Source organism: Protopterus annectens, chromosome 6.part0, assembly GCF_019279795.1.
Source record: "Protopterus annectens isolate FY-2018-M chromosome 6.part0, PAN1.0, whole genome shotgun sequence".
Taxonomy (NCBI): domain Eukaryota; kingdom Metazoa; phylum Chordata; order Ceratodontiformes; family Protopteridae; genus Protopterus; species Protopterus annectens.
Window position 1 is genome coordinate 875,162,141 of NC_056737.1, and position 26,749 is coordinate 875,188,889.

Below are 26,749 nucleotides of genomic sequence, written 5' to 3' on the forward strand. Positions count from 1 at the left end.
GTAAGGAGATGGGCCTCAGCTTTGAGTGGGACGTGGAGCACATCCAGCTATGGCAGTAGGGTAAGTGGGGTATGTAGGAAACAACCCAGGTACCGTAGGGGTGATGGGAGTATCAGCTGCCCAGTCAATATTGGGTCACAGTGCACATATAGAACTACTGTATCATGGGATATACAAACCTTGGTGTCACGGGGGTGGATGATAATCTGCTTTGACAGATATGCATTACTGCACTCATAGCTCGAGTTCATATCCACTCCATATCCCAGGTGGATCATGTGGGACATTTCCTTATGTCCCTGATATTGTACGCTCTCCATTGTGTTCTTATTTTGGACAAGCAGCTACTGCACATACAATGGTATATAGTCAGTCACCCTATCGGGACTGGATGTCCATATGGAGTATGATGCATGCCAGTGGCCATCCATACTGCCACTAGGTATGCAGGGTACTTAGGTAGTATTTTGGGACACTTACAACAGTCATAGGTAGTGATGAGTCAGTCAGTGGAGCCATGATGATCCACTATGGGCAGCTACTCATATAGTGCACCTGATGACCTATAGCAGGGAAAGGAGTCGGAAGCAGGTCCATCCAGGCAATGCTCCGTGACCCCCACACACAAATATATAGGGGGTATAGGAGCACTCCCTCCAGTGCGGCCCTTAGTAGAGCCTGGATGGTGGAACTGACCTAAGTCATCCTTGTCAGTATCGATGAGTCAGCTAGTCATCCACTCCAGCTCATCACGCTGAGGTGCCCCATATTTGATTTGTGCTCAGAGGATTAGCTGATAGGCAGTGATGGATGAGGCACACAAGTCCCACCCATCAGTGACTGACGTAGCTCAGGTAAGGTCAACCCAGGAACAGGGTCCACTCACTCCATACTCCATCCACTAGCTATACTACCTCCATCCATGATCCACTATCCATAGCTCACTACCTCACCTCATGGATGCATCCACCTATCCATCCATACTTGCCTTTAGTTTAGGGACATACAGGTCTATATTAACTAGGCTCCCCATCACTAGCCTAGTGGATATGGCATGGACAGGTATCTAATTAGTACGAGCGATTTCCCTCTCGAGATCCCAAGTCCAGGGGTCTGAATCCACCAGGGTCCATAGGTCACTCCATATTCAGAGTACCTCCCAGTATTTGTGATGAGCACCCCACATATATATATATAGGTCATCTCCACAACCTCATGGCATCAACTCCAGTGATGGGGACCGGTGGCACTGCCAGGTGCACTATGATCCAGCTCATAGCTGTGATCAAAATCTGGAGCTTTGTACTGATCAGCAGCCATATATATGGCATCCATGCGGATACTAGGGGGTATGCAGCTATGAGTCAGTATGACTGGAGCTATTGACTCATCAGCTAGGCATCACCACCAGTATCACTCAGGAAGAAAATAATCTCCTGATAGGACCAACTCATAACAGTGATGACTGGGGTTGCTTCACTGGTAGACTATACCATGGCACCATTTTAGACTGATGGATGGGGGACTGGGAGTCATTGATGGGACTCATCCACCACCATAGCCTGCTAGTGATATACTTACATTGCTTTTTGGTACGATCACAGACCCAGTCATTCGACCTGCATTCCATAATACTGACGACCATGGACGAGGTTCCATTTACGAGGCTTATTGGCATTAGCATTTTTATTTGTGGACTTTTCCAGGATTGCAGCACCACCTACTGGGATGGAGAAGGGGTCTTAGATAGAGCCTTGTTTATCCATTTCACTATCTTTACATTCTTCCAGATTTCAGCATGAGTCTTATGCATATTAGGCACAGTCATGAACTATGGTACCGGATGGAGTGCATCTACCCTTGGGGATATATCTGAGTACCTAGTAGTCACTCCAGTAGTCACGTTTATTGGGACCAGTCTTATGCACTCATCACCTCATCATACCTAGCTGCTTGTTTATTAGCGTAGTATCCATCATCAGGTATGACTCCATCCACTAGCTTGGCTTATTCCACGAGTATTCAGCAATGGTCAGGTCCATGAGGTCCCATATCATCATGAGTCCAGTGCCACTCCATGTTCCATACCCTTCATGTACTGACTGATGAGTGGATAGCCCTGAGCTATTGTGACAAATGTGGGCTATTTCCACTGATATATGGGATAGTCCATCAATGTAAGTGGGGAGCATTGCAGCTTAGGCAGCCATAGTCATCGTGATTGCACTACTGGAGGGAGATATTGGAGGGCTGAGGCACTTTGGATTGCTCCAAATATTATTTTAGGCGGTAGCTGGAGGCTCAGTGCAGTACTAGTCCTCGAGCTCATGAGGTGCAGTCATGGGACTGATAGTCGGGCCGAGGTGGGGATGACTAGGGTAGCTAATCAGGGCAGGCGATGTCATTCTTACGACCAGAACCCTCCTCCTCCTCCTCTGCCTCTAAACTAGGCTGGGAACTACTGGCATACCCATGACCCTGGAGCGTGACCTGAGTATACGTTGCATGAGGTAGTAGGTATATGGGATACTGGGATAGTACTCCCTGTCCAGTATTCATGGTTAACGGTGTGTGTGTATCCTCCACTGCTATGCGATCATGACCTACCTGCCACCCTATGACTAGTTGATGAGGTCACTATCTCATATCCAGGTAGTAATGGCAGTATATTGATGGTGTAGGGCACGGAGTCTTTAATGTGTTTCACAGCAGTCATTGGACTATGTGCAGCTGTACAGTGCGTAGGCAAGGTCTTACCCTCATCTGGGATCTCCATAAACAAATCAAATCTGGACTAAAACTTTTGGAAGCATGTAAACTATGTATATACTTCACGGTGTTCTAAAAGTTTTGCTTTGCATGTAAACATTCCAACTTAATGGACATAGCTGCATTCATGGACAAAAAAGCCCTAAATGTTAATTGTCCAGGCAGCCCTTCTTCTGTATCACTTTGGAGCTCTGCCAAGCCTACTGTAAAAGGAAATCACAATCGAAAGACATTAAACCTTAAATGATCTATCTAAAACAGATATTCACCTCTTGCAGTAATACAATAGTTTACAGAAAAAACTATCTCACCTGTACTTTTCATCAAGAAGGTCATCACACCCACCCCACTCCCCTGACAGGACCCATGCAGCCCTGTTTTTGGGTTAATTTAATCCAAGTGGGTTTGGTTGATGTTCCACCAGGCCTCAATCATCAGTTAGACCTTTTTGGAGTGGAAATAACTTTTAGTTATGTACTCACCATAACTTCAGATGTTTGGGATCCATCTCGCCTACATTCTGACTGATGGGTTGAGGCGATCCCTCTGCTCCGACTCGGCACGCTTATGCTATAGAGCGAGGCCCCAATTGGCTGAGCTATCTTTATCCCAGGATGCACCACCACTAATCCCCAGATCTTGTTTGTCCTCAAGATTCATGCACAAATGCACAGCTTGTTTATATAACATTGTTAGATGTTTCAAGATGAACAGGATTCGACCTTCTGATATCCTCTGATCTCCAAGGAAGGAAGGAGGGTGGGTTATAGGAATGTAGGCGAGATGGATCCCAAACATCTGAAGTTATGGCTATACATAACTAAAAGATGTTATGTGATCCTATCTCGCCTACATTCTGACTGATGGGACAGCGCCCCTAGCACCTAAATCCGGTGGCTCATTGAAAACACTCCTGAGCACTGTGGAACCAAATGAAGCTCGGCCCTCTAGATGCCACATCTAATTTGTAGTGAGAAATGAAGGTGTGCGGGGAAGACCATATAGCCGCAGCACAAATGTCACCAATAGCAAGCTTAGAATGAAATGCTACTGAAGTAGCCATAGCCCTTGTAGAGTGAGCCTTGACAGAGGAGGTAAGCTGTTTGTTAGAATAAATATAAGCTTGAGTAATACAGTCCCTGATCCATTTGGCAATAGTGACCTTTGTGACAGCGTTGACCAATTTGTTTTCTGCAAAGGATACAAACAACTGATCTGTTTTCCTTGATTGTTTGATCCTATCTAAATAAAAAACGTAACTGTCTGTGGACATCTAGTGTGTGGAAAATAAACTCCGCTTTATTAGAGTATTTTGGGAAAAAAACTGGAAGCTCTAACTATTGTTGCAAGCATAAAATAGAACAAACTTTAGGGACAAAAGAAGGATTTGGTCTGAGGGACACCCTGTCTGTATGAAAAACCAAGTACGGGGGTTTCACTGACAAAGCTTGAAGTTCTGAAACCCTTCTGGCTGAAGTAATCGCCACTAGAAAGGCTGTCTTCCATGATAGAAACTTTAGATCACAGGTAGCTGCCGGTTCAAAGGGGGAAGAAGTCAAGGCACGCAACACTATATCGAGATCCCATGGAGGTGCAGGATGAGAAATCGGAGGACTTAATAGAGCAGCACCTTTCAAGAAGGTCTTACACAATCTGTTGCTCATTAAAGGTGGGTCTATGGATTCATGAAAATTAGAAATCGCTGCCAATTGTACTTTGATGGTGGAAACTGAAGAGCCTTGATTGAAAAGAGAGGTCTGGAATTTGAGTACTTCTGCCACGGGAGTAGAAATGGGGTCCAGGTCCCGGAGTTGAGCCCAAATAGCAAACCTTTTCCATTTGCTAGAATACAGTTTCTTCGTAGCAGACTTGTGGGCCGAAGACAATATGTGCACAACATCTGGATCCAGTGCATGTCTCCTGACTATCGTCGGAAGAGGAGGAGCCAGGCCGTCAATTTTAAGGTGTGTAGGGACTGGTGTAGTAGTCCCAACTGATGAATCAGTAGGTCTGGGACCTGGTCCAGGAACCATGGACCTTCCAGAGCATGTTTCCGAAGATAGGGAAACCAGATTTGACGAGGCCAGTAAGGAGCAATTAAGATCATCTTGCTCCCCAGAGAGATGCCTTTGAATCACCCTGGGGAGGAGAGGAACTGGAGGGAAGGCATAAAGCAGGCCGCGGGCCAAGGATGGAGTAATGCGCCCATGGGGCTCTTCCCGAGCCGGGGTTAGGGAGAAAAATTCTTTGCACTTCGCATTCAGAGGAGTCGCGAAGAGGTCGCAACACGGAACTCCCCATTCACTGAAAATCTGCCTTGTAATCATATTCGGAGACCATTCGTGAAGAGAGAGGATTGTTCTGCTCAACCTGTCGGCTATGACATTGGACTTGCCCGGTATGTGAGTAGCCACTAGGAAGCGTTTGGTCGAGACTGCCCATTCCCAAACTCTCATCGCTTCTCTGCAAAGAGGATAGGATCTGGTCAGTCCCTGCTTGTTCAGGTACCAGACAACTGACATGTTGTCTGAGTTAACAGCAATTACGCCCTGAGGGAGATAATCGTGAAGGGCTTGAAGGGACAGGAGTACTGCCCTCATTTCTAGGATGAGGATGTGGAGAAGGGTCTCTTTCGGGTGCCATTTGCCTTGGACTGACCTGCCCAGGGAATGCCCCCCCCACCCCGTCTGGGAGGCGTCCGTGGTCAAAGTGGCCGCCGGAGGAGGAAGAACAAAGGGTCGTCCCTGATCCAAATTGTAGGACACCAGCCACCAGCGAAGGTCCCGTTTGCAAGATTCTGTGATCCATATGGGATGACTGAGAGGGAGTTCCTGAAAGGACCACTGAGTTGAAAGAAGCCACTGGAGGATTCTCATGTGTAACCTTGCCAAGGGAACTAGTAGAACTGTGGCAGACATGGATCCCAATAGCTGTAGGACCATTCTGGCTGGGGCTTTGGACCTGGGGAGTAAGGCTCGAACTTGATTTTGAATGGTTTGAATTCTGTCTGCAGGTAGATAAACCCGCATCTGGTTTGAATCTCTCTCTACCCCTATGAATCTTATTCTTTGAGATGGCCGCAACACAGACTTTGGCCAATTGAAGGTGATTCAAAGGGAATTGCCTAGTGATATTGTGGCTTGCAGGCTCCGTAGAAGTAGATGCTTGGAGGTGGCAGTTAGGAGCCAGTCGTCTAGGTACGGAAACACCTGGAATCCTAGACTTCTCAGGTGAGCAGTCACTACTGCCAAGCATTTGGTGAACACCCTGGGGGCTGTGGTGAGACCAAAGGGCAGCGCACGGAACTGAAAATGACTGCCCCCTAGGCTGAAGCGCAAGTGTCTCCTGGACGTTTGATGTATTCTGATATGATAATACACGTCCTTGAGGTCTATGGAGCACATCCAAACACCTTTCTCCAACAATGGGAGAATGGTTTGTAGAGTGACCATTCGGAATTTGGACTTCTTGACTGAACGGTTTAGGTTGCTTAGGTCCAAAATGGGCCTCAAGTCCCCGGTCTTTTTTGGCACCAAAAAGAATCTTGAGTAAGTCCCTAATCCGATCTGGTCTGCGGGGACCGGTTGGATGACTCCTTTTTGCAGCAGCTTTGAAACTTCTAAGACTGCGGTATCCCATTGACTGGGTGGCGGGTCCGGGATTTTTTTGGACTGGGTGCAAGAGAATGGGATGGAGTAACCTCGGGCGATAATTCGAAGCACCCATCGGTCCTGAGTGATCCCTTCCCAGGCCTTCAGGTGCTTCGAAAAATGACTCCCGACTGGCTCCGGAGCAGCACAGTCGGGCAATCCCTCAGGGACTATGGAAAGCTGGAGAGCCACGAAAGGACTCGCGGTCTCCAGTGTTGCGAGGGCCTCTGCCGCCTCTGGGACGGCGTCTTCCGGATGAATTTCCCCCTCCTCTGCCTCTGGAGGGGGAACCTTCCTGCTGAGAGGGGTAAGACTTCTGAGATCTACGGAACTACATCTTCCCTCCTCTTTTAGCCTTGGGATAAGGCCGAAAGGGAGTGGAAAATCGTGCCTCAACGGCAGTCAGAGTCTTACCCTCCTGTTCACAGCGGGTAAGTGTGTCTTTCACCTTGGGTCCAAACAGGGAGGACCCATCAAAGGGGGTGTCGGCAAATGAAGACTTAAAGGCCTCCGCGAAATGACACAGGCGGAGCCAGGCTGGTCTCCGTAGAGCGATGCCTGTACCTGCCGCTCTACTCGCCCCTTCGGCCGCATACGAAATGAGCCTCATGGACGAGTTCGAAATGGACGACATTGTAGCCAGCTGAGATCCAACCGTCTGGGCCAGCTCCTCAGGTAGGTTACCCAAGAGGGTATCTGATAGCTCCTTAATCAGATCCCTCTGAAATCTCGTAAAGTGTGTCAGGTAGTTCAAAGACCTCAGTGTAAAGGCCGCTGAACTAAGGGTGCGCCTACCGTACCGATCCATGCTCCTAGACTCCTTATTAGGAGGATGGACGGACGTAGAAGCCTCTGCTACATCTTGCTGGGTAGCAGATGCCACCACCATAGCATCTACAGCCACACCTTTCGTAAGGAACTCTCTATCCGGGGCGCCGAGAAATTTGTTAGGACGGCGGGCACCAGTTCCACAGAGTCTGGGTGTTCCCACACCTTCGACAGATCAAATCTAAGAGCCTCAAGGGCTGAGACACCCAGGAGGCGGAGGGCTGAGCCCCAAAGGCCTTCAGGAACACCGACTCATCAGCAGGGAGGTTTGGACTGCCAGCTGCCTCGCTGTTTTAGGGCTTCTAGGATGTCTGCAAAGGAGACATCATCCGAGGATCGACTTGGGGACCCTCTGCATCATCGAGATCAGTGTCAGATGTCAAAGACTCGTCAGGAGTCAATGTGCTTCCTTTTGCATCGTTTTCTTCCTGGGAGGTTCCTCTGAAGAGGCTTCAGAAGGACCTCCAGGAGGGGGAGAATCCCCAGCGGGGGTAACCTGAGGCCCAGGGGCTTCGCTGTCTACGGACAGGGGGACTGCCAACGACCCAGTCTCCAAATGTAGGGAAGGAGCTGGGGAAACTGTGGAGGTAGCCAAGGAAGATTTGGCTAAAGCACTCCTCATAGCCCTGAAGGCGGGACCACCAGAATCCTGGGAGGGTCCCCCCTCCGTGGCCACAACAGTGGACGGTACTCCCGCCGCCGACGCACCAAGAGGGAGACTTGGGACCGAAAGCATCAATCCCGAAGCCTCCCCCCCAGGGCCGAAGGAAGAAGTCCGTGCACTGAACTCAGACCCAAGAGCCGGAGTAGGAGCAAGGGTCGGGCCCGACCCTAACACCTCCACTGATTCCACCAGCACCTGCTCCAACGGTGCCGAAGCTGTTGGAGGAGGAAATACAGTAGGGGGGGTGGACCATCGGCTCCAAAGCCAAATAGGCTGGAGCCGAAACCATCTTTTGGAACACCGGAGACTGGAAGAGTCGAAGGAGCACCCTGTCGATGTCCGAATCAGACATCCTGGATGATCTCGAGGATACCGATCGGGCCCGAACCGATTTCTCCATCGGCTCCGAAGGGCTCGGGACCGCTCGAAAAGACTCAACCACTATCGGCTCGAGGAAACCTTCAAGGAAATTTCCCTCGGTGCCGATTAAGGACTTCGGCTCCGAGGGAGAAGAGTCTGAGCCGATGACCCTTATCGGCTCCAATATCAGTGGAGCTGATGAGGGTGACCCGCCTCGCTGCTCCAGACCTCTGCTCCGAAACCAGAGGGGTCGAGGCTGGAGGCATCGAGGCAGACCTTTCCAACCTCGGCTCCGAAGTCCGTGGAGCCGATGGAGAAGTCTGCTTAGTTTTCTTAGCAGTCGGTTCAGACTGACTGGTCGGAGCAGACGCTTTCCTCTTTTTGGAAGGAGACGTAGAGGAAGATAGTCTCCTCGAAGGAAGGCTTGATTAATCCTTTGAGGATTAATTTGTTTTTCCTCTCCTGGAGGACTCTGGAGGAAAACGCATGGCATACACTGCACGATTCCTGCAGATGTTTAGCACCAAGACAATAGATGCACGAGGAGTGGTCGTCCGTTATGGACATTTTGAAGCCACACCTCGTGCACTTTTTAAACCCGGAGGGTTTATGCTCTTTAGACATATTCAGCTACAAAAAACAGGTAATTACAATAAGCACTAAAGGGTTTGACACACAAGAACACAATTATGTACGCCAACTAACTTAGTGTAAACAATTTAAACTAAAGAACTTTTTTTAACAAGATTGAGAAAGAGAAAAGGAAAAGAGGAGGGCCAAGACCCTCTAACTTAAACGGGTACTTGACCCACACACAATCACAAGAAGTAGTAACCACAGGGGAAGGCCCCTCTAACTTAAACTGAACCTTCTCTGACAGGAAAAAAACACCAAATTTTACAAAATCCTAGAGAAAACACTCGTACACAAAGAATAGCCGTTAAAACAGCTTTTGGGTTTTAAATGAATGAAATACTGACAAGAAAAAAGCCTAATATATAGTACTTAGCCCAGCCAATGTTGAGACCACGTCCAAGCTCTGTAAGCGGCAAACGAGATCTGGGGGATTAGTGGTGGTGCATCCTGGGATAAAGATAGCTCAGCCAATTAGAGGCATCGCTCTATAGCATAAGCGTGCTGAGTCGGAGCCGAGGGATCAGCTCCGAACCCATCAGTCAGAACGTAGGCGAGATAGGATCACATAACATCACAAGGTTAAAAAATGTTCTTGCTCATATAACATTCTACTACTCTGTCCACAATGGCCACTTCAGATGTAGTGGTATCACTTACCTCCAGCTTGGAGTAATTTCCTTTTAAATGGGCTTTATGGTGTGGACAAGTAATCAGTGATTTTCTCAAAAAACACTGCACATCTGCAAACTACTCAGCACTCTCCAATGCCTGAAGACTTCTTGAACCTCAGTCCTCAGTATTGTCAAGATGAAACATTACTCCTTTACCAACCTCCTCTAATCCTGTGATTTCCCATCGCTGAGGTTACTCTGACCCCTCCCCCAATTCAAATCCAAATCACTCATGGCCCCAGTGACTTCAAAATATGAAATTTAAAGCAAATTAATAGGGACATGAAGCCTATAGAAAGGCTAACTAGTTCCAGAATATGGGAAAATAAGACTTTATAACATTAATTGGGTAAAAACACTTGTTAATTTTGTTTTGCATTAAACACTATTGCAAATAAGTCAGTTTTTGTTCAGTTAACAGTCACTGCTCTCACAATCTTCTGGAACCCAGTAAGCTGTATTCTATTGCCTTCATGTCCTGCACATGTTTTTTTAATTTGGTTTAAATCATTTCATTTCAATTATGTCCCCTACATTTTATGTATCCCTCTATAAGGTCCCGGATGCCATTGAGTCCCTCATTTGCAGTATACATTTTAGGCAGAGCTTTAAAAAAAAAAAAGGACTATACTTAAAAGGACAATGAGATTCTATTAAATTCTCAGCTTCTCTGTCCTTTTTCTCCCTATTTATTGTCCCAGCTATGAACAAACAGCAGCAGTATTTAAAATACTTTAAATCTACTTTCTCTCCACTAGAAGAGTAACTTACTGTACTGTGATGTTTTTTAAAAGTGTAACTATTTATCCCGCCCTTGCTGCAGTCTCCAATTCAATGATCTCATCAAGGCCATTGAAAACAGGTAGTTTTCTGACAAATTGCCTCCCCAAACTGACATCACCATGACTGTACTAAAAACCCACCCATGCTGTGATGTCACAGCTCCCTGGTCCTTCCCCTACAGAAAGGGAAGGCTACGACAAGGACACAATACAAGAGTCAAGTCTCCTGCTGTGAGCAGTCAATCACAGCAGATAAGCGTACAAATTACCCTTAGCACTTTGACAGCTAGGGAAGTTAGGTGTGACGGGTGACGGGGGATGGAGAGGAGTCAAAGTAGTACAATTCAGGCTTCACAAAAAATGCAGTTTAGCCATTCTAAAAAGCAGCAGGAGCAAAAAGCACTTTGAAAGTCTGTTCTGTGGCATATGCACTCTTTGTGGTTTAAGTAGTTGAATGGCATGAAATGTTACTTAACTACCTGACTAAACAAGCAGTGTATGCTTGTAAAATCAATGCAGTGACAGGAGCTTTACGAAGAAAGAGGCCTGCATGATGCAACCTTTTACAGATGAGCACTGCATTTTGGGATATCTACAGGCAGACTAAAACAATCAGAATTACTTCAAGATGCCAGACCCCATGTGGTCAGACACAAATTGCATACAAAAATATTTAAAAACTGTAAATAGTCCCAGAGTGGTGTTAAAATGTAGGAAACACCAAACATGACAAAATAAAACTTTTTTTCTTTTGGAGTTCGTGAGTGCGGTTCTCCTTTAAGCAACTCAAATTTCCAAAAACATTTCGTTGTCAGGACAGTCAAATGTCTTCCCTGCTACAATCTTTGTCTCATCCTAAACTGCACATCTTGCAGTTTCAAGAGTGTCAACATTACTTTCAATTTACTTTACAAAATCTTGGCAGTATTTACTATAAACAGTCTCAAAATAAATTGGGACTAAAAGCTTTCATTCATTATCTTTTTATGCTCCAGTTATGAATCCCCATTTTTTTTTAACAAAGTATTTCAGAGGAATAAAATGATGTCCACCTTACTTGTAAGTATACACACACATATATATATATATATATATATATATATGTATATATATGTATATATATATATATATATATATATATATATATATACATATATACATATATATACACATATATATATATATATATATATACATATATATATACACACACACATATATATATATATATATATATATATATATATATATATTTATATATATATATATATACATACATATGCACGTGTGTGTGATGTATACGTCTGTTTTTGGGAAGCAAAGAGCAAATGAGGACACTGTCTCCTACTGGACAAGGGGACAAACGAAGGTGACAGTAGGCCTGCATTGCAGCCATGACCACCATTCTTCACCCACCCCTCCCAAAATTAGAGTTACCAGACCGTTCTAAACCAAAATTAGACAAAAAAAAAAAGCACACCAATTTACAGTAACTCGTACCTTTTGTATTTCTCTGATCCATCTGTTAACACCAGACTGCAACTGATTCAGAAAGGTTGGATCTTCAACTTTGTCACCAAAATCAGTCACTTTCGGTTTCTCTCCACGTTCATAGCATTGTTTGGCTATATTGGTAATCACTGGATGAATAGGCAAGCTAATCTCCGGAATCTCTATGTTCTGCTGTAGGTGTAGAAGTCCCATTTCCAGTTCAGCAATCTTTTTCTCAACAGATGGAGCCATTTTGTCACCATCCCTAAACGAAAAAATGTAAATAAAATCAATCTGACAACTTTCAATCACTTCAGAGAAAAACTGTCAGTAATGTTTCTTATGTTAACTTTTACTTTCTTACAAAATTTACAACACCTGAGCTGTAATTTTAATCAATACCCCCAAACATCTTGGCACGGATTTTGTCTAAAATTACTTCCCAATCATTTTACAGAGCTGTCTTTTTGACAATGTCCTAGTAAACTAAGAAACAGTTACGTATTTACCATAATGATAGATCAGTGTTGCCAGATTACCATGTAGTTCAATGTATAGGTTTGCTGGATCTGACCTCAGCACCATCTCTGAAGCTCCACGGATCAGAGACCTCGACTCCATCTGTACCCATAATTCCCAGCACTCTGCCCTTGTATCTCTCATGGAGTTTGCCCTTAACAGATGAAAAATTTAGCAGTATAATCACCTTTAATGTTGCTCATTAACCTAATGAAAAAAACTATACGGTGGTATCAGTGTGATAGGACTGCTCCCAGACAGGGTCCACATGAGCTCCATTCAGTCACCAGAAGCAAACAAGATGAGAATTTGTAAGAGGCTAGTAGGGAGGACTGTTCAACAGGACAAATCAAATAACAGATTATGGTAAGTGCATAACTTTCATATCCAGTGTTCACTATTTTCATCCACGTAAACAGATGGGACAGATATCCAAGCTGTTTTTACCTAGGAAGGACATTCCACAAGAATGGTGAAACAGGAGGAAAACTATCTAGACTGTACAGCCATTTATAATGAGACACGAAGGTATGAACTGTTGACCAAGTTGCAGAAGCACAAATATCAATAGAAAGTATTTTCATGGAGGCAGCTGAAGTAGCTACTGGTCTTGGGAAATCAGCTTTAATTTTGCATGTAGAAGTAAGCCCTTCAGTGTATACAAAGGGAATAGAATCTGATAAACTTCTTGAAAGAGTAACCTTAGAAACCGCTTTGCCCAGTTTAGGTCTAGAATATGCAATGAATAACTGGTCAGACTTCCTGGACAGGTTTCATTCTACGGAGAAAAATCACAGCTGATCAACATCCAACATCTGCAGATTACATTAACCTTTGTTGGAGATTCTCCATGTGTGTGTGTGTGTGTGTGTGTGGGGGGGGGGGGGGGGGCACTGGTAGGTTAATAGTTTGGTCTAAGTTTGCTTCAGATGCTACCTTAGGAATGAAACGCATTAGTTCTTAAGAAAACTCTTATTATGGAAAATTAAGGGAGTATGTAAGAAAGGGCCTGTAACTCTGGAATTCATCTGGCTGATGTGAAAGCCACTAGAAAAATTATCTTCCAAGGGAGGAACTTCAAATCTGCTTATGCTGCTGGGTCAAAGAGGGGTTGAGTTAATGCTCGAAGCAAAAACAGTAATATCCCATGGAGGTACTGGATTCTCTAATTTGGAGTCATAGGCAGAAGGTCCCCCCTCAAAAAGGCTTTAGACACCCTTAGAGAGGCTATGGACAAGTCATTTTGACCTACACGGAAGTTGGAAACTGCAGCGATTTGCACAGAGAAGAAAAGCTAGAACCACTATGAAATCCCAGTATGGAAGGGATGGGAGCAGAGAAGAGATCTATTCCTTTCTATATAGCCCAGATGGAAAATCTTTTTCATTTGCAAAGATAAACCTTTTTTTGTAGACTGGTTGTTCAGATTAGCCAGAGCTGCCAGGATTTAAGCATTAACTTTGGGAGGCTGAGACAGACAGAACTGGAAGAACCAAACAGTTAATTTCATGGATTTCTGATCCAGAGGAGACAATCCAGTGGATTGAGTCAAAATATTTGGATACTGATCCAACATCAATAGTGGATGTACTCCGAGGAGACAGGGCCTGGAACCAAGTTTGTCAGGGCCAGAAGGGGGCAATAAGGATCACACTGGCCTTGTACCTTCTTGCTTTCTGGATGAATTTTTTCATTACAGGTAGTGGGGAAATGCATACAGACCACCCAAGGGCTAATTGTGGATTACAGAGCCCTCGGGTGATTGGCCCTGTAGAGGGAGCAGGACACAGTAACTGCTGCATTTGTGTTCAGGTAGGATGCAAAAAGATCTGAGCAAAGTTGGCCCCAGAAACAAAAATCAAAGTTGTTACTGTTGTACTGAAGGACCACTTGTGAGGCATTAAAATAGTTTTGCACAATTCGTCCACCAACACATTGGACATCCCTGGAATGTGCGTTGTCATCAGAAAGTCTGTGCAAAGACATCATCCATTACCATACTCCGCTTCCTGACAAATGTTTCTTCCTGTTTGTTGCTATACCATACCATTACCATTTTGTTGGTCTGTATGGAAAACACACCCTTGGGGAGAACATCCTTAAGAGCCCGCTACACTAAGAGGACCGTCATCTCAAAGCTATTTATGTGAAAATAGATCCAAATTTCTTGTTCACACCTAGAAGACAGTTTTTCTTCAAAATGCCCCTCCACGAGGCATCTATGGTTATGAAAAAGTACAGTTGTGTACCTACCATAAATGTAGATGTTAAGAGTGTATTCACTGTTGCAGTCATTACAATTGGGTTATCCTGCTGGCAGGCTACCCGCAGTCGGCCAGAATTCCAAAGTCCTTGTCCGGCATTGGTTGCTGTCACCTCCTCCCGGACGTCAGTGCGCCAGGGATATAAAAGAAGCAGCAGACACCATTTTCTTCAGTTTTTCTTGCCCCAGATGTCAGGTGCCCCCAAAAGGGTACACTAATTTATACCAATAACCCTGCATGCAGTAAAGTAAAACTCTTCCTTCATCTACAAGCAAATACACCACAAAGGTTGTATAGAATAGAGAGGTACAGATAAGACCCAGCAAAAGAAAGGTGGATGGTTGGTGGGTAACCTGGACTGCAACAGTGAATACACTCCAACATCTACATTTATGGTAGGTACACAACTTTACTGTTAGTGTTTCACTGTTGCAGTCTAGGGCTAAATAGGAATAGGAGAGGCTATGAGGCCCTGCAGAACTGCAGTGACAAAGCCTGACCCGGATTTAGAGTAGAGAGGTTAAGTGATAGTACTTTGCAAAAGTGTGCACTGAACTCAAGTTGCAGCCTCTAAGATGTCTTTGGTTGGTACTCATCTGAGGAAGGCTGCTGAAGTGGCTGCTGCTCTGGCTGAATGCGACCTAATGCCCTTCAGCACTCATCTGCCATGCTGTGAATAGCAGAAACAAATGCAGTGGCCTATCCACTTTGAAATAGTCTGCTTTGAGATGGCCTTTCCTTGTGATCCTGCAGCATATACCACTAGAAGTTATTCAGTCTTTCTGAAAGCTTTAGTTCTGTCCAAGTAGAAGCGTAGCTGCCTGTGAATATCCAAAGAATGCAGAAGTCTCTCAGCCTTATTCTGTGGGTTTGGATAAAAGGTAGGCAAATTAATTGTTTGATTCAGGGCCACACTGGACACTACCTTAGGCATAAATGTCGCGTTTGTCCTCAGAGAAACCCTGTCAGGATAGAAAATGATAAAAGGTTCCACAGCCATGAGTGCCTGTAACGGAGACTCGTCTTGCAGAGGTTATTGTTAGGAGCAGAGCAGTTTTCCAGGATAAGAATTTTATATCAGTTGTAGAGGCTGGCTCAAAAAGGAGGCAGTGTGAGTTTTTCCAAGACATAATTGAGGTCCCATGCAGGTACTGGTGCGCTCCTTGGAGGTCTTATGTTTTTGGCCCCTCTGAGGTACTGTCTTAGTAATGGATGTGAAGGTGGTTCTGTATTGTAATGAGCTGAAATGGCAGAGGCATGAATCTTAATTGATGAAAAGGATAGGCCTTTGTCCAGCATCTCAGTTAAGTATTGCAAAATCCGAGGAATATTTGGGACAATAGTATCAATTCCTTGTGCCTGGTTCCAAGCACAGAATCTCTTCCATTTTTCTGCATAAGATTTTCTGGAGCTAGGCCTCCTGGCCTCCAAAATAACATCCATCACTGCTTTACAGAGAGGCGTGTTTTGAATGGTTACATTATCCGCCATGCTGCCAGATTTAAGGTCCCGAGTTGGCTGTGCAGGATCAGACTGTTTTGTTGGGTCAATAAGTGAGGAATATGAGGTAATGTCCAGGCTGGGCATTGAGACAAGTTCTTTAGGATTGGGTACCAGTGCTGGCAGGGCCAGTCTGGGGCAATCTGTATAATTTTTGGCTTCTCTTGTCTGACCTTTAGGAGTACCTTGGGGATGAGAGGCAGTGGAGGGAAAGGCATATACTGTTAAGTTTTTCCAGCTGAAAGATGGAGCATCCACTTTCCATGCTTGCTTGTGATGAGTCCTTGTGCAGAATCTCTGTAGTTGGCAGTTGTGAGGGGAGGCAAATAGGTCTATGTCAGGGCATCCCCAGTTCCTTGTTATCATGCTGAAGACTTGTGGATCCAATTTCCACTCTTGTGGATCCATTAGGTTTCTGCTTAGTTTGTCTGCCAGAGAATTTATCTTTGCTGGCAGTTATTGTGCTTGCAGATGTACTTGGTAAGTCAATGCTGTATCCCACAAAGTCATGGCTAGTCTGCAGAGGGGGTAGGAATGTGTGCCTCCCTGCTTGCTTATGTACCGCATGACTGTAGTATTGTCCGTCTTTATCAATAGTTGTCCTGGATGAAGTAGATCCTTGAAGGCTGTCAGGGGATTTTGAACAGCTAGCATTTTTTTGATTGATATGTAGATGCATTTGTTTTGCGGACCATGTGCCCTGAATGCATCGTCCTGCCATATGGGCCCCCCAGGCATAATCTGATGCATCTGTTAATGTCTGCCTGGCTGTGGGTAAAGTAAAAGGTTGTCCCTTGTTGAGATGACAGGCCTTTGCCCACCAACGAAACTCCTGCTACAGGCAGGGAATGAGGGTAATGGTTTCCAGGCTGTGGCAATGTTGAGTCCAAACACTTTTTAGATACCATTGTAGTTTCCTCATATGCAGTCTTGCATATGGAATTAGCAGAATGCCGGATGCCATGAAGCCAAATGCCTGCAGAATTTTTCTTCCAGATAACTGGGTCTTTGTTGCAAACATTTTGAAATAGTCAGTTGTCTTTGTCTGTCATGAGATAAGCCATCTGGGCAGTTGTATTTAAGCTTGCACCCAGAAATATTATCTTGAGGGTACTAGTTTTGATTTTTCGTTTACTGTGTACCCTAGGCATGTTAGTAATCTTTTTACAAACGCCAGATGCTGTAGTAGAATGTCCTTGTTCTCTGCTTGAATAAGGCATTCGTCCAAGTAAGGATACATTTGTATTCCTCTGTCTGCAAAATGCAATTACTGGTGCCAGGCATTTTGTAAAGACCCTGGGCGCAGCAGATAAGCCAAAGGGCAGTGCAGACAATTGGCAGTGCATTGAGCCAGCAATAAATCTGAGGTATCTTCTGCATGATTGTCTGACGGACATGCAGGTATGCCTCTTTTAGGTCTAGTCACAAGCCAAGCCTTCTTGCCCAGCATGGGCAGAAGCTACTGCAGAGTCAACATTTTGAATTTTGGAATATCCAGAAATGTGTTTAGAATAGACGGGTCCAGTATTGGTCTCCAGGCTTTGTCCTTTCTGGGCACCAAGAACAGTCGAGTAAAATCTTAGTCCCTGCTCTTGCTGTGGTACTCGTTGAATGGCCCTCATGTCCATGAGGGATGAAACTTGTTTTTGTGCCTCTGCCCAATGATTGTGTGTCAGGTCTGGCATACAGTTTTGCCCTTGGCAGGCTGTGAAAATGGAACCTGTAGCCTTGTGACACTATATTCAAGACCCATTTGTCCTGGGTGATAATGTGCCAATTTTGTGAAAAAGTGCTAGTTTTCCCCCTAAAGGAGCTGCCAGAAGATAAGTGCTTGGTGCTGGCAGGAGAAAGTCATGGAGACTGTTTCCTGTATGGCTGTGATTTACCTTCTCCGCTTTTGGAGGTAGAAGCACCCCATTGTTCAGATTTGTATGAGCCCTGGGGCTGGGATCTGCCTCTGGGGCATCTGTATCTGCCTCTGAGGCCTGACACTGGAAAGGACCAATTCTTTGCAGGCCAGTTCCTGCTAAATCTGGGAGGTTGTACCTGTAAATAATCCTGGACTGCTTTGTCCTCCATTTTCTTCAACACCTCTTCTGCTTTAACACCAAACAAGGTATCATGCTGTAATAGAGTATCTAATAATTTTGCTTTGACATCAGGCAGATTTTGTTCCTTTAACCAAGCATGCCGCCTAATGACAAAACTCGCAACAACGGCCCTGCAGGAGGCCTCCAGAGAATCAAAACCACATTGCAAAGTATGCTTTCCCACTTGTTCAGCTGCATGCAATAAATACTGCATTTCTTTGTTTTCTGCACATTCAGAATTTGTCAACATTTTCTGTTTAAGTAGTGACATAAGATATTGCTGATATTTAAAGCATATGAAACTGACAATTTAAGGCCCTTGCAGCCAAGGTAGCAGAAGTGTAAATTTTTCCCCCCTATGTCCAGGGCCCTGGAATCCCCATCAGAGGGGATAGGGGTTTTTGCAGTGGACGCTGAAAGATAAATTTCTTTATAAAAACCCTGCTGCTGACCCAGAAACTATGTGAATCAGGAACCCTGTAGTATCAGTCTGGCTTAACAGGAGCTGGTAGTAGAGAGTCAGGAGTCAGACTGGACTCTATAAATACATAATCTACAATGTCTAAAACAGGTGGAATAGCAAGGGGCCTGTGCTGACGTAGTAAAAAAAAAAAAAAAAATCTGAGCCTTTTTTTTTTAGATTCTGAGTAATCTTGGCTCTCCCAGTGGAAATGCTCCCTCATAGTATGCAGGGTCTCCCCAAAAGAATAATCCTCAGGAGGAGAGGCTGAAGGGATAGATTCTTCAGCATCAGAATCCTCATAGGGAAGAAGAGAGTATCCCTGTTCAGAAGAGGAATCGAAGGAAATGGAAACCTGATCTGAATATTCACATTCTGTCTCTTGCCTATGCCTCTTATCAGGAGGGGGATGGGAACCCCTGATCAAAGTAATTAGGTCTTCGGCCATTTTAAGCATTTTTTTTTTAGGCATGGAGGCCTGTCCATGGGAATGCTGTACTGGTTTGTCTTTACAGGTGCTCTAGTCTGCCTTTGAAGCTGAAGTAGTTTTCACATATAACTGTGTAGGCCTGAAAACACCCTCAGAAGCAGATGCCTGCTCAGCGGCTCCAGACCCATCTGAGGGAATAGTTTCCAAGGGTCCAATACCTAGAGTTTCCAGCGGCCTAGTCAGCTCCACGTGGGAGTCAGAAGCAGCCTGTGACTCCGAGGTAGCAGGCGTCAAGGGCTGCGAAAGCACCTCACTGAGAACCGGTGACTGGCCTAGCTGAAGCATAGTCGGTTTTGGACCTCTGATGCCTGTCCTTTTCTTTGCGCTTTTTATAAAATTACAGTAGTCGGCTGTTCCAACGGCATTATATAATTAAATCTTCTGCCAAAATAATAAAATGCAAAATCGTACAGATGCTTAATAGTGCGTTGGTTAAATCTAGCACAAAACCGACAACTAGCAACGTCGTGGTCAGGGCCTAGGCAAGGAATACAGTAAGAATGAAAATCCTTATGAGGTATTTGCTTCCCACAAGAAATACAATTATTAACTTTTTTTGACATCAGTCTGGAGCAAGAAAAAAAGTTTCCCCAACGGGGTACTTAGCTTTAATGAAGACTTCGGACCTGATATTAAAACTTGAAAATCTCAGGAGTCTGCCAACCGGCACTTGAACTGCTTTTGCTTCGGGCACCATGCGGCAAGAAAGAGTGAAGAAAATGGAATCGGCTGCATCTTTTATACCCCTGGTGCACTGACGTCAGGGAGGAGGCAACAGCGACAGACACCGGAACAGGGCTTTAATTCAGGCCGACTGCGGGTAGCCTGCCAGCAGGATAACCCAATTGTAATGACTGCAACAGTGAAACACTATGAACATCAGACAGATACATGTGGAAGAGTCAGCCTTCCATCACTGACAGATGTTCTCCACCAGCTGACAAGATCCCTGCACATCTGACAAGAATTGTAGCATGTAAAGGATGAATGTTCTGAGACCACTGTATGAAAAAGTCCACTAAAGTACCCTCTGTGAATATGGCTAGACAGACTAGTAAAACTGTGGAGGCCATCAGGCCCAATAGTTGTAAAATTAAACATCTTCACCCTCAGCAAGATTAAGTACAAGTGGTAGCTACCAGTCACAGCGAGAACACTCTAGATTGGGGCAATCTGCAGTACTGAGACCAGGTGGCAACCAATGAATTTTATTCATTGTGAAGGTTCCATGTGGCTCGAGTAAATTTGTGATTCCTAGGTTTTGCATGAGCTGGAGCAAAAGGTCCAGATGGTATAAGAAAAGATGCCTGGAGGTAGCAGTAAGGAGTAAACTGTTTAGATAATGGGAAAACTTGGATCCCCTGCAGATGGAAGACTAGCTGCATCCACTGTCATTAACTGATGGCCACCCTGGGGGATGTGGTGGAATTAAGGGCAGTGCGCTAAACAGGCAATGACTGGCGCAAGAACAGAAGTGTTCACGGAGGTTTTTCATAGTTACATGACAGTATGCATCCTGGAGACCAATGCACATCCAATCGTCCTTCCTCAGAAGGGTAAATATGGAGTATAACGTGACCATCTGGAATTTTGTCCGTTTTACAGCCAATAATCTTTTCTCTGGTAGGTAATACAAACTGAAGGTGCGATGGGAGAAGAGTTAAGTGGGAACATATGTTCTGGGAGTGAAATTAGTTATCAGACTTAAAAATTCCCTACAGAGTAATCTGTCAGTAACACTGTGTGAGTAAATTACTGTTACTAAGGACATTTTTTAGCGCTGGGATACAGGAATTGAATCGCCTAGACACAGTAAGGGATTAATAAGTTCAATTCTGGTGGCTGCCCAAAAAAGTAATTGTTAGAAAATGGAAATCAAAATCTAAACTCTACTTGTAGTGAATATTTTAAATAGAGATAAAAGAGCAGGAAGTTGGATCTTTAGAACAGGGTACCAGTAAATTGTACAGGAAAAAACTGAGGAGGAATGAGGTTTACAGAAGGCAGGAAATCAATTTGTATGTTGCTTAGACTATATATCCTACAATGTTTGTAAATGTGAATTTAATATGTTTTGATTACTTTTATATAAATTCAATGTCACAAGTGATCATTCAAAAAAGGTCCTCCAAACCTTTGGGGTACACTTTCATAAAATGTAAAACACCCAACTCCCTGTTGGTGGGATGGACTCTAGAATTCTCCTCATAGATGTTCTTTGTGGCTACAAAAACCACAAATGGCATACACAGGTGAACTACTCCAAAAGCTCGATCAAATGTATTATTTATTTTATTAATCTAGTTCGCTGGGGATTGGCTCCACCACATCTGGTTCTCTCCTATCACTCCAAGGCACCAGATCAGCCAAGGTATTCAGGAGGGAGAAAGTACAGTTGTGTATACATACCATAAAATGTAGATGTTTGAGTGTATTCACTGTTGCAGTCATCACACTTGGGTTATCTGCCTGCAGGTAGCCCTCAGTCAGCCCTATGTCGTCGCTCCAGGACCGATGTCAGGGGTATAAAAACAGGCAGCAGATGCCATTACATCAGTTTTTCTTGTCCCAAATGTCAGGAGCCCCCCCAAATAGAGAGCTAAGTTATGGTGGAGAAAACACCACCAGTAAAAAGTAAATACCAATACCCCTGAAAGGGGAGAGTAATAGCCACAGAGAGGGGAGAGAAACCAGGGGGCTGGAGGGAGGGAAACTAGGACTGCAACAGTGAATACACCAACATCTACATTTATATAGAGTGTACACAACTCTGTTCGTGTTTCACTGTTGCTGTCATCACACTTTGGTGGATTCCCAAAGCTGAAAGGTGGAGGCAGTCAAGAAGCAATGGGGCTGGCTAGTATGCCTTGCAGGACTGCTGTTGCAAAACCTGACCTGGATTTGGAAAAGATAGGCAGGTGGTAATGCTTGGTGAAGATGTGTACAGAACTCCAGGTAGCAGCTTCCAGGATGTCCCTGGTAGGGACTCCCCTGAGAAATGCTGCAGAGATAGATGTTGCCCTAGTGGAATGTGTTCTGACCCCCTGAGGGGTTGGTTTCCCATGGTGCTTGTAGCAGAAATGGATGCAGTGTGCTATCCATTTGGAAATGGTTTATTTTGAAATGGCCTTGCCCTCTGCCCCTGCTGCAAAGCTGACTAGGAACTGGTCAGATTGCCCTATCAAGGTAAAATCTGTGCTGTCTCTGCAAGTCCAAGGAGTGCAGGATCATTCCCCTTTATTTTGAGGATTAGGGAAGAAAGTTGCTAAATGGATGGATTGGTTGAGAACCACACTGGACACCACTTTAGGCATAAAGGAAGGGTTAGCCCCAAGGGAAACCCTGTCAGCATGGAAAACAATGAAGGGTTCCACAGCCATAAGTGCTTGCATCTCAGACACACTTCTAGCTGAAGTGATGGCCAGAAGCAAGGCAGTTTTCCAAGAGAGGAATTTAAACTCGGCTGATGCAGCAGGTTCAAAGGGGGGGGGGGTGAGCTTTTCCAGTACAAAGTTAAGATCCCAAGCAGGGGTGGGTGCTCTCCTTAGTGGCCTCAAGTTGCTTGTCCCTCTAAGGAACTGTTTGATAAGAGGGTGCGAGAAAAGAGGCGTCTCAGTGCAGTAAATTAGCAGAAATGGCAGCGGCATGTATCTTAATGGAGGACAGGCCTTTGTGGAGTAGATCTGCCAAGTAATCTAGGATTAGAGGCAGGGAGAGCAGAGTTGTGTTCTCTCCTTTAGACTGAATCCAAGAGCAGAACCTTTTCCCCTTAGCATAGGATTTTCTTATACTAGGTCTTATGGCTTCAAGAATGACAGCCAGCACCTGCTTGCGTAGGGTTGCTGGGGGAGAAATCAAGGAATGAGCCAGGCTGCAAAATTTAGGGTTTGCAGTTGTGGATCCAAAATCTGTCCCTGCTGCTGAGAGAGAGCAGGGTTGGGTTCTAGCATAGGTGCCAGGGAGGCACTGGTGACAGGCTGCGCAGGAGTGGGTACCAGTGCTGGCGTAGCTAGTCCGGGGCAATCAAAACTGTCCTTGGTCTGTCCCGTCTCATCTTGAGCAATACTGTCGAGAGAAGGGGCAGAGGGGGGAAATGCATAAATTGAGAGATTTCCCCACTGAAAAGATAGGGCATCCCACTTCCCAGGGCCTGCTGTGAGGATTCCTGGTGCAGAATTTAAGAGCTGGTAGTTGTAGGGTGAGGCAAAGAGATCCACCTCTGGGGTCCCCCATTTCTGAACCAGAAGGTTGAAGGTGCTGGGCACTAATTACCACTTGTGTGGGTCTAGGATATTTCTGTTTAAGTCGGCCAGTGAGTTTTGCCTGGCAGGAATTGAGCTTGCAGATGTACTTGCACGTCCAAGCAGTGTGCCACTGGGCCATGGCTAACCTGCAGAGTGGGTAGGAGTGGGTCCCCCCCTGCTTGTTGATGTACCACATAACTGTGGTGTTGTCTGTTTTTATTAGCAGTTGTCCTGGAAAAAAAGGATCTGAAAGCTGTCAGGGCATTCTGCACAGCTAGCATCTCTTTTTAGTTGATGTGCAGATGAATTTGACTTGGGCTCCAGTGGTCCTGAAGGCATTTGCTATCCATGTGTGCTCCCCAAGCATAGTCTGATGCCTCTGTGGTTAGGGTCTGGGTGGCATGGGGTTGAGAAAAGGGTAGTCCCTTGTGGTTGCATGCTTCTGCACACCAAAGGAACTCTGTCCTTAGACAGGGTATGATAGTAATGACAGTTTCCAGGTTCTGAGAATGCTGGCACCAAAACACTAAGTACCACTGATGTTTCCTCATATACAGTCTTGCATATGGAATTAGCAGTATACATGAGGCTATGAACCCTAGGGCCAGCAGTATTTTTCCTGCTGATAGCTGGGTTCTGGTGGCCATTTGTTTGAAGTAGGCTGTCAGACTTGTTTTTCTGAAGTGAGGAATGCCATCTGGGATGTTGTGTCCAAGCTTGCTCCCAGGAATAAATTATTTGACTGGGTACCAGTGCCGATTTCTTTTTGTTGATTGTGTACGCCAAGGAGTGAGAAGGTGTTTCACAAATGCCAGATGTTGCAACAGCAATTCCTGACTGTCCACCTCAAATCAGGCAGTCATCCAAGTACAGGTAAATTTGGATATTTCTCTGCCTGCAGTATGCAATGGCTGGAGCCAGGCATTTTGCAAAAACTCTGGGCGCAGTAGATAAGTCAAAAGGGAAGTGCAGAGAGCTGATAATGCATAGATCCTGCATGACTCCCTTATGGGGATGTGCAGATAGCTTTTTTGCTTTTTTTTTTTGGCTAGCATACGAAGAAGCTGTTGCAGGGTACGCATTTTGAATTTTGCTACCACAAGGAAGGTGTTGAGAATTGAAAGATCCAGGATTGGGTGCCAAGAGCCCTCTTTCCTGGGTACAAGGAAGAGTCTGGAGTAGAATCCTTAACCCCTCTTCTACTGGATCCGTCTGAATAGCTCGGATATTGAGCAGGGAATTACTTGGCTTTGAGCCTCTGCCCACTGGGTTTGGAGAAAGGTCTGGAAACCTGCTTGGGGTTAGCAGTGAATGGAAATAAAATTTGTACCCCTGGGATACAATGCTGAGGACCCACCAGTCCTGCGTGATGGACATACAGTTGTTTGCATGAACGGCAAGTTTTCCTCCTAGGGGCACAAGCATTTGGGCAGGGCTGAGGAGTGGACTAAGGAAGTCATACGAGACTATAGTCTGGGTGGTCTGTTTCCCTTGGGTCTGGGTTTGAGAATGCCTGGAGGGGGCTGGAAAGGACCTGTGTTTGGAAGGGCAATGCCTATTGAATCTAGGGGGTTGCATTTGTAAGAATTCTTTAACAATCTGCATAGACTTAGCTTTTTCTTCCATCTTTTTAAGAACCTCTTCTGCTTTGGTACCAAACTGTCCTTGTTCAAAGCAGCAAAGTAACTTTGATTTGATATGGTCTGGCAAGGTCTGCTCCTTGAGCAAAGCATGTCTTCAGTACAGAACCAGTGACTGCTGCCCAGCAAGATTGCCCAGCAAGATGCTTCTAGGGCATCAAAGCCACACTGCAAAGTATGCTTGTTGACCTGGCTTGCAGAATGCATAAGCTCCTGCAATTCTTTATTTTCTGCACAGTCTGTAAATGTTGCCACTTTTGGTTTAATAAGTTCCATAATATGTTGCTGGTACTTCAGCATGTGAAACTGACCATTCAATACCCTAACAGCAAGAGTTGCAGAGGTATATACACCTTCTTACACCATCTGTCCAAAGCTCTGGAATCCCTGTCCGAAGAGGTGGTATTCTTGGCTGTAGTGGCCTTGACACCTTTAGGCCCCTGGGAAATGACCTCTGGGTCAGCAGTAGGATTCTTGAAAATATAGTGTCAGGTACTCTGTAGTACCCGTCTGGTTTCCTAGGGGAAGGAGGTTAAGTGTCAGGAGTAAGACGGGCTTCCATAAAAACATCATCAAGGACACGAGGCATTGCTAAAGGCCTGTGCTGAGGCAACTCTAGGAATTCACAGTCTCTTTGGACAGAGGAAAGTCTTGGCATTCCCAGTGGAAATGCTCTCTTAAGGTAAGGTTTCACCAAAAGAAAAATCCTCTGGAGGGGAGGCAGAGGGAATGGATTCCTCTGCATCTGAATCCTCATAAGCAGATAAGGGCAGGTCTTCATAATCAGAAATCTCAGTCAACGGACTCCTGGTCTGTAGAAGCTGTACGGGACTGGTCTCTTTCTCTTAGCAGGGGAAGGCAGACTTCCCCCCAATCAGTGTAATAAAGTCTTAGGCCATTCTAAGCATTTGTTTTTGTGACATGGGAGCAGGAGCATGCACTTTGGTCGTTGGTTTTCTAGGGATAGTGCGTACTCTGGACCCAAGAAACTTGGTAGTTTTGGTTAAAAACGTCAGTTTGTGTTGAACATCGGTTGAGCGAAGAACTGCCTCAGAAGCTAGTGCCTGCACAGCAGCTCCGGACCCATCCAAAGTAGGGACATCCGCAAGTTCCACAGTCGAAGAGTCTCGTGGCATACCGGACTCTGAATGGGTCTCGGTAGAGGCCTGCGAATCCACTGAACCATTGAGTACAGGCGGACTGGCGACTAGTTTAACAAGTGTCGGTGGCAGCTTTGGACCTATGCGGTCTGTCTTTATCCTTATTTTTTCAGAATAATCCATAGTTGGACGGCTTATCGAAGCCATTTCAGAATACGGAAAGAGAGCGCGAAAGAATTTAGCGACAAAGAGCCCGACGATGAATGGTTTGGGCATTAAACAAGGCACAAAACAGACAGTGATGTACATAGTGGTCTGGGCCTAAACAGGTGATGCATTAAGAATGAAAATCTCTGAGGTATTTGCTTTCCACAAGCAAGACAATTGTTAACTTTTTCTGACATATGTTAAAAGCAAGAAAAAAAGGATCCCCAATGGGGTACTTAGCTTTAAAAGAATTCAAGATTATTCAATTTGTAAACAAAAATTCAGATAGCTGCCAACCGGCACTTGCGAACTGCTTCGGACTCCTTGGCAAGAAAGATTGATGTAATGGTGTCGGCTGCCTGTTTTTATACCCCTGATGACCTG

At 45.2% G+C, this 26,749-nt stretch overlaps 1 protein-coding gene across 1 annotated transcript in view; it reads right to left on the reverse strand.

The window, feature by feature from the left end:
• DYNC1H1 (dynein cytoplasmic 1 heavy chain 1) overlaps nucleotides 1–26,749 on the reverse strand; it is a 3,754,902-nt gene that overhangs the window by 3,647,600 nt on the left and 80,553 nt on the right. The window contains exon 4 of the mRNA XM_044073590.1: nucleotides 11,861–12,116. Within this exon, the coding sequence (XP_043929525.1) occupies nucleotides 11,861–12,116 (256 nt within the window). The remainder of the gene's footprint in view (nucleotides 1–11,860; nucleotides 12,117–26,749) is intronic.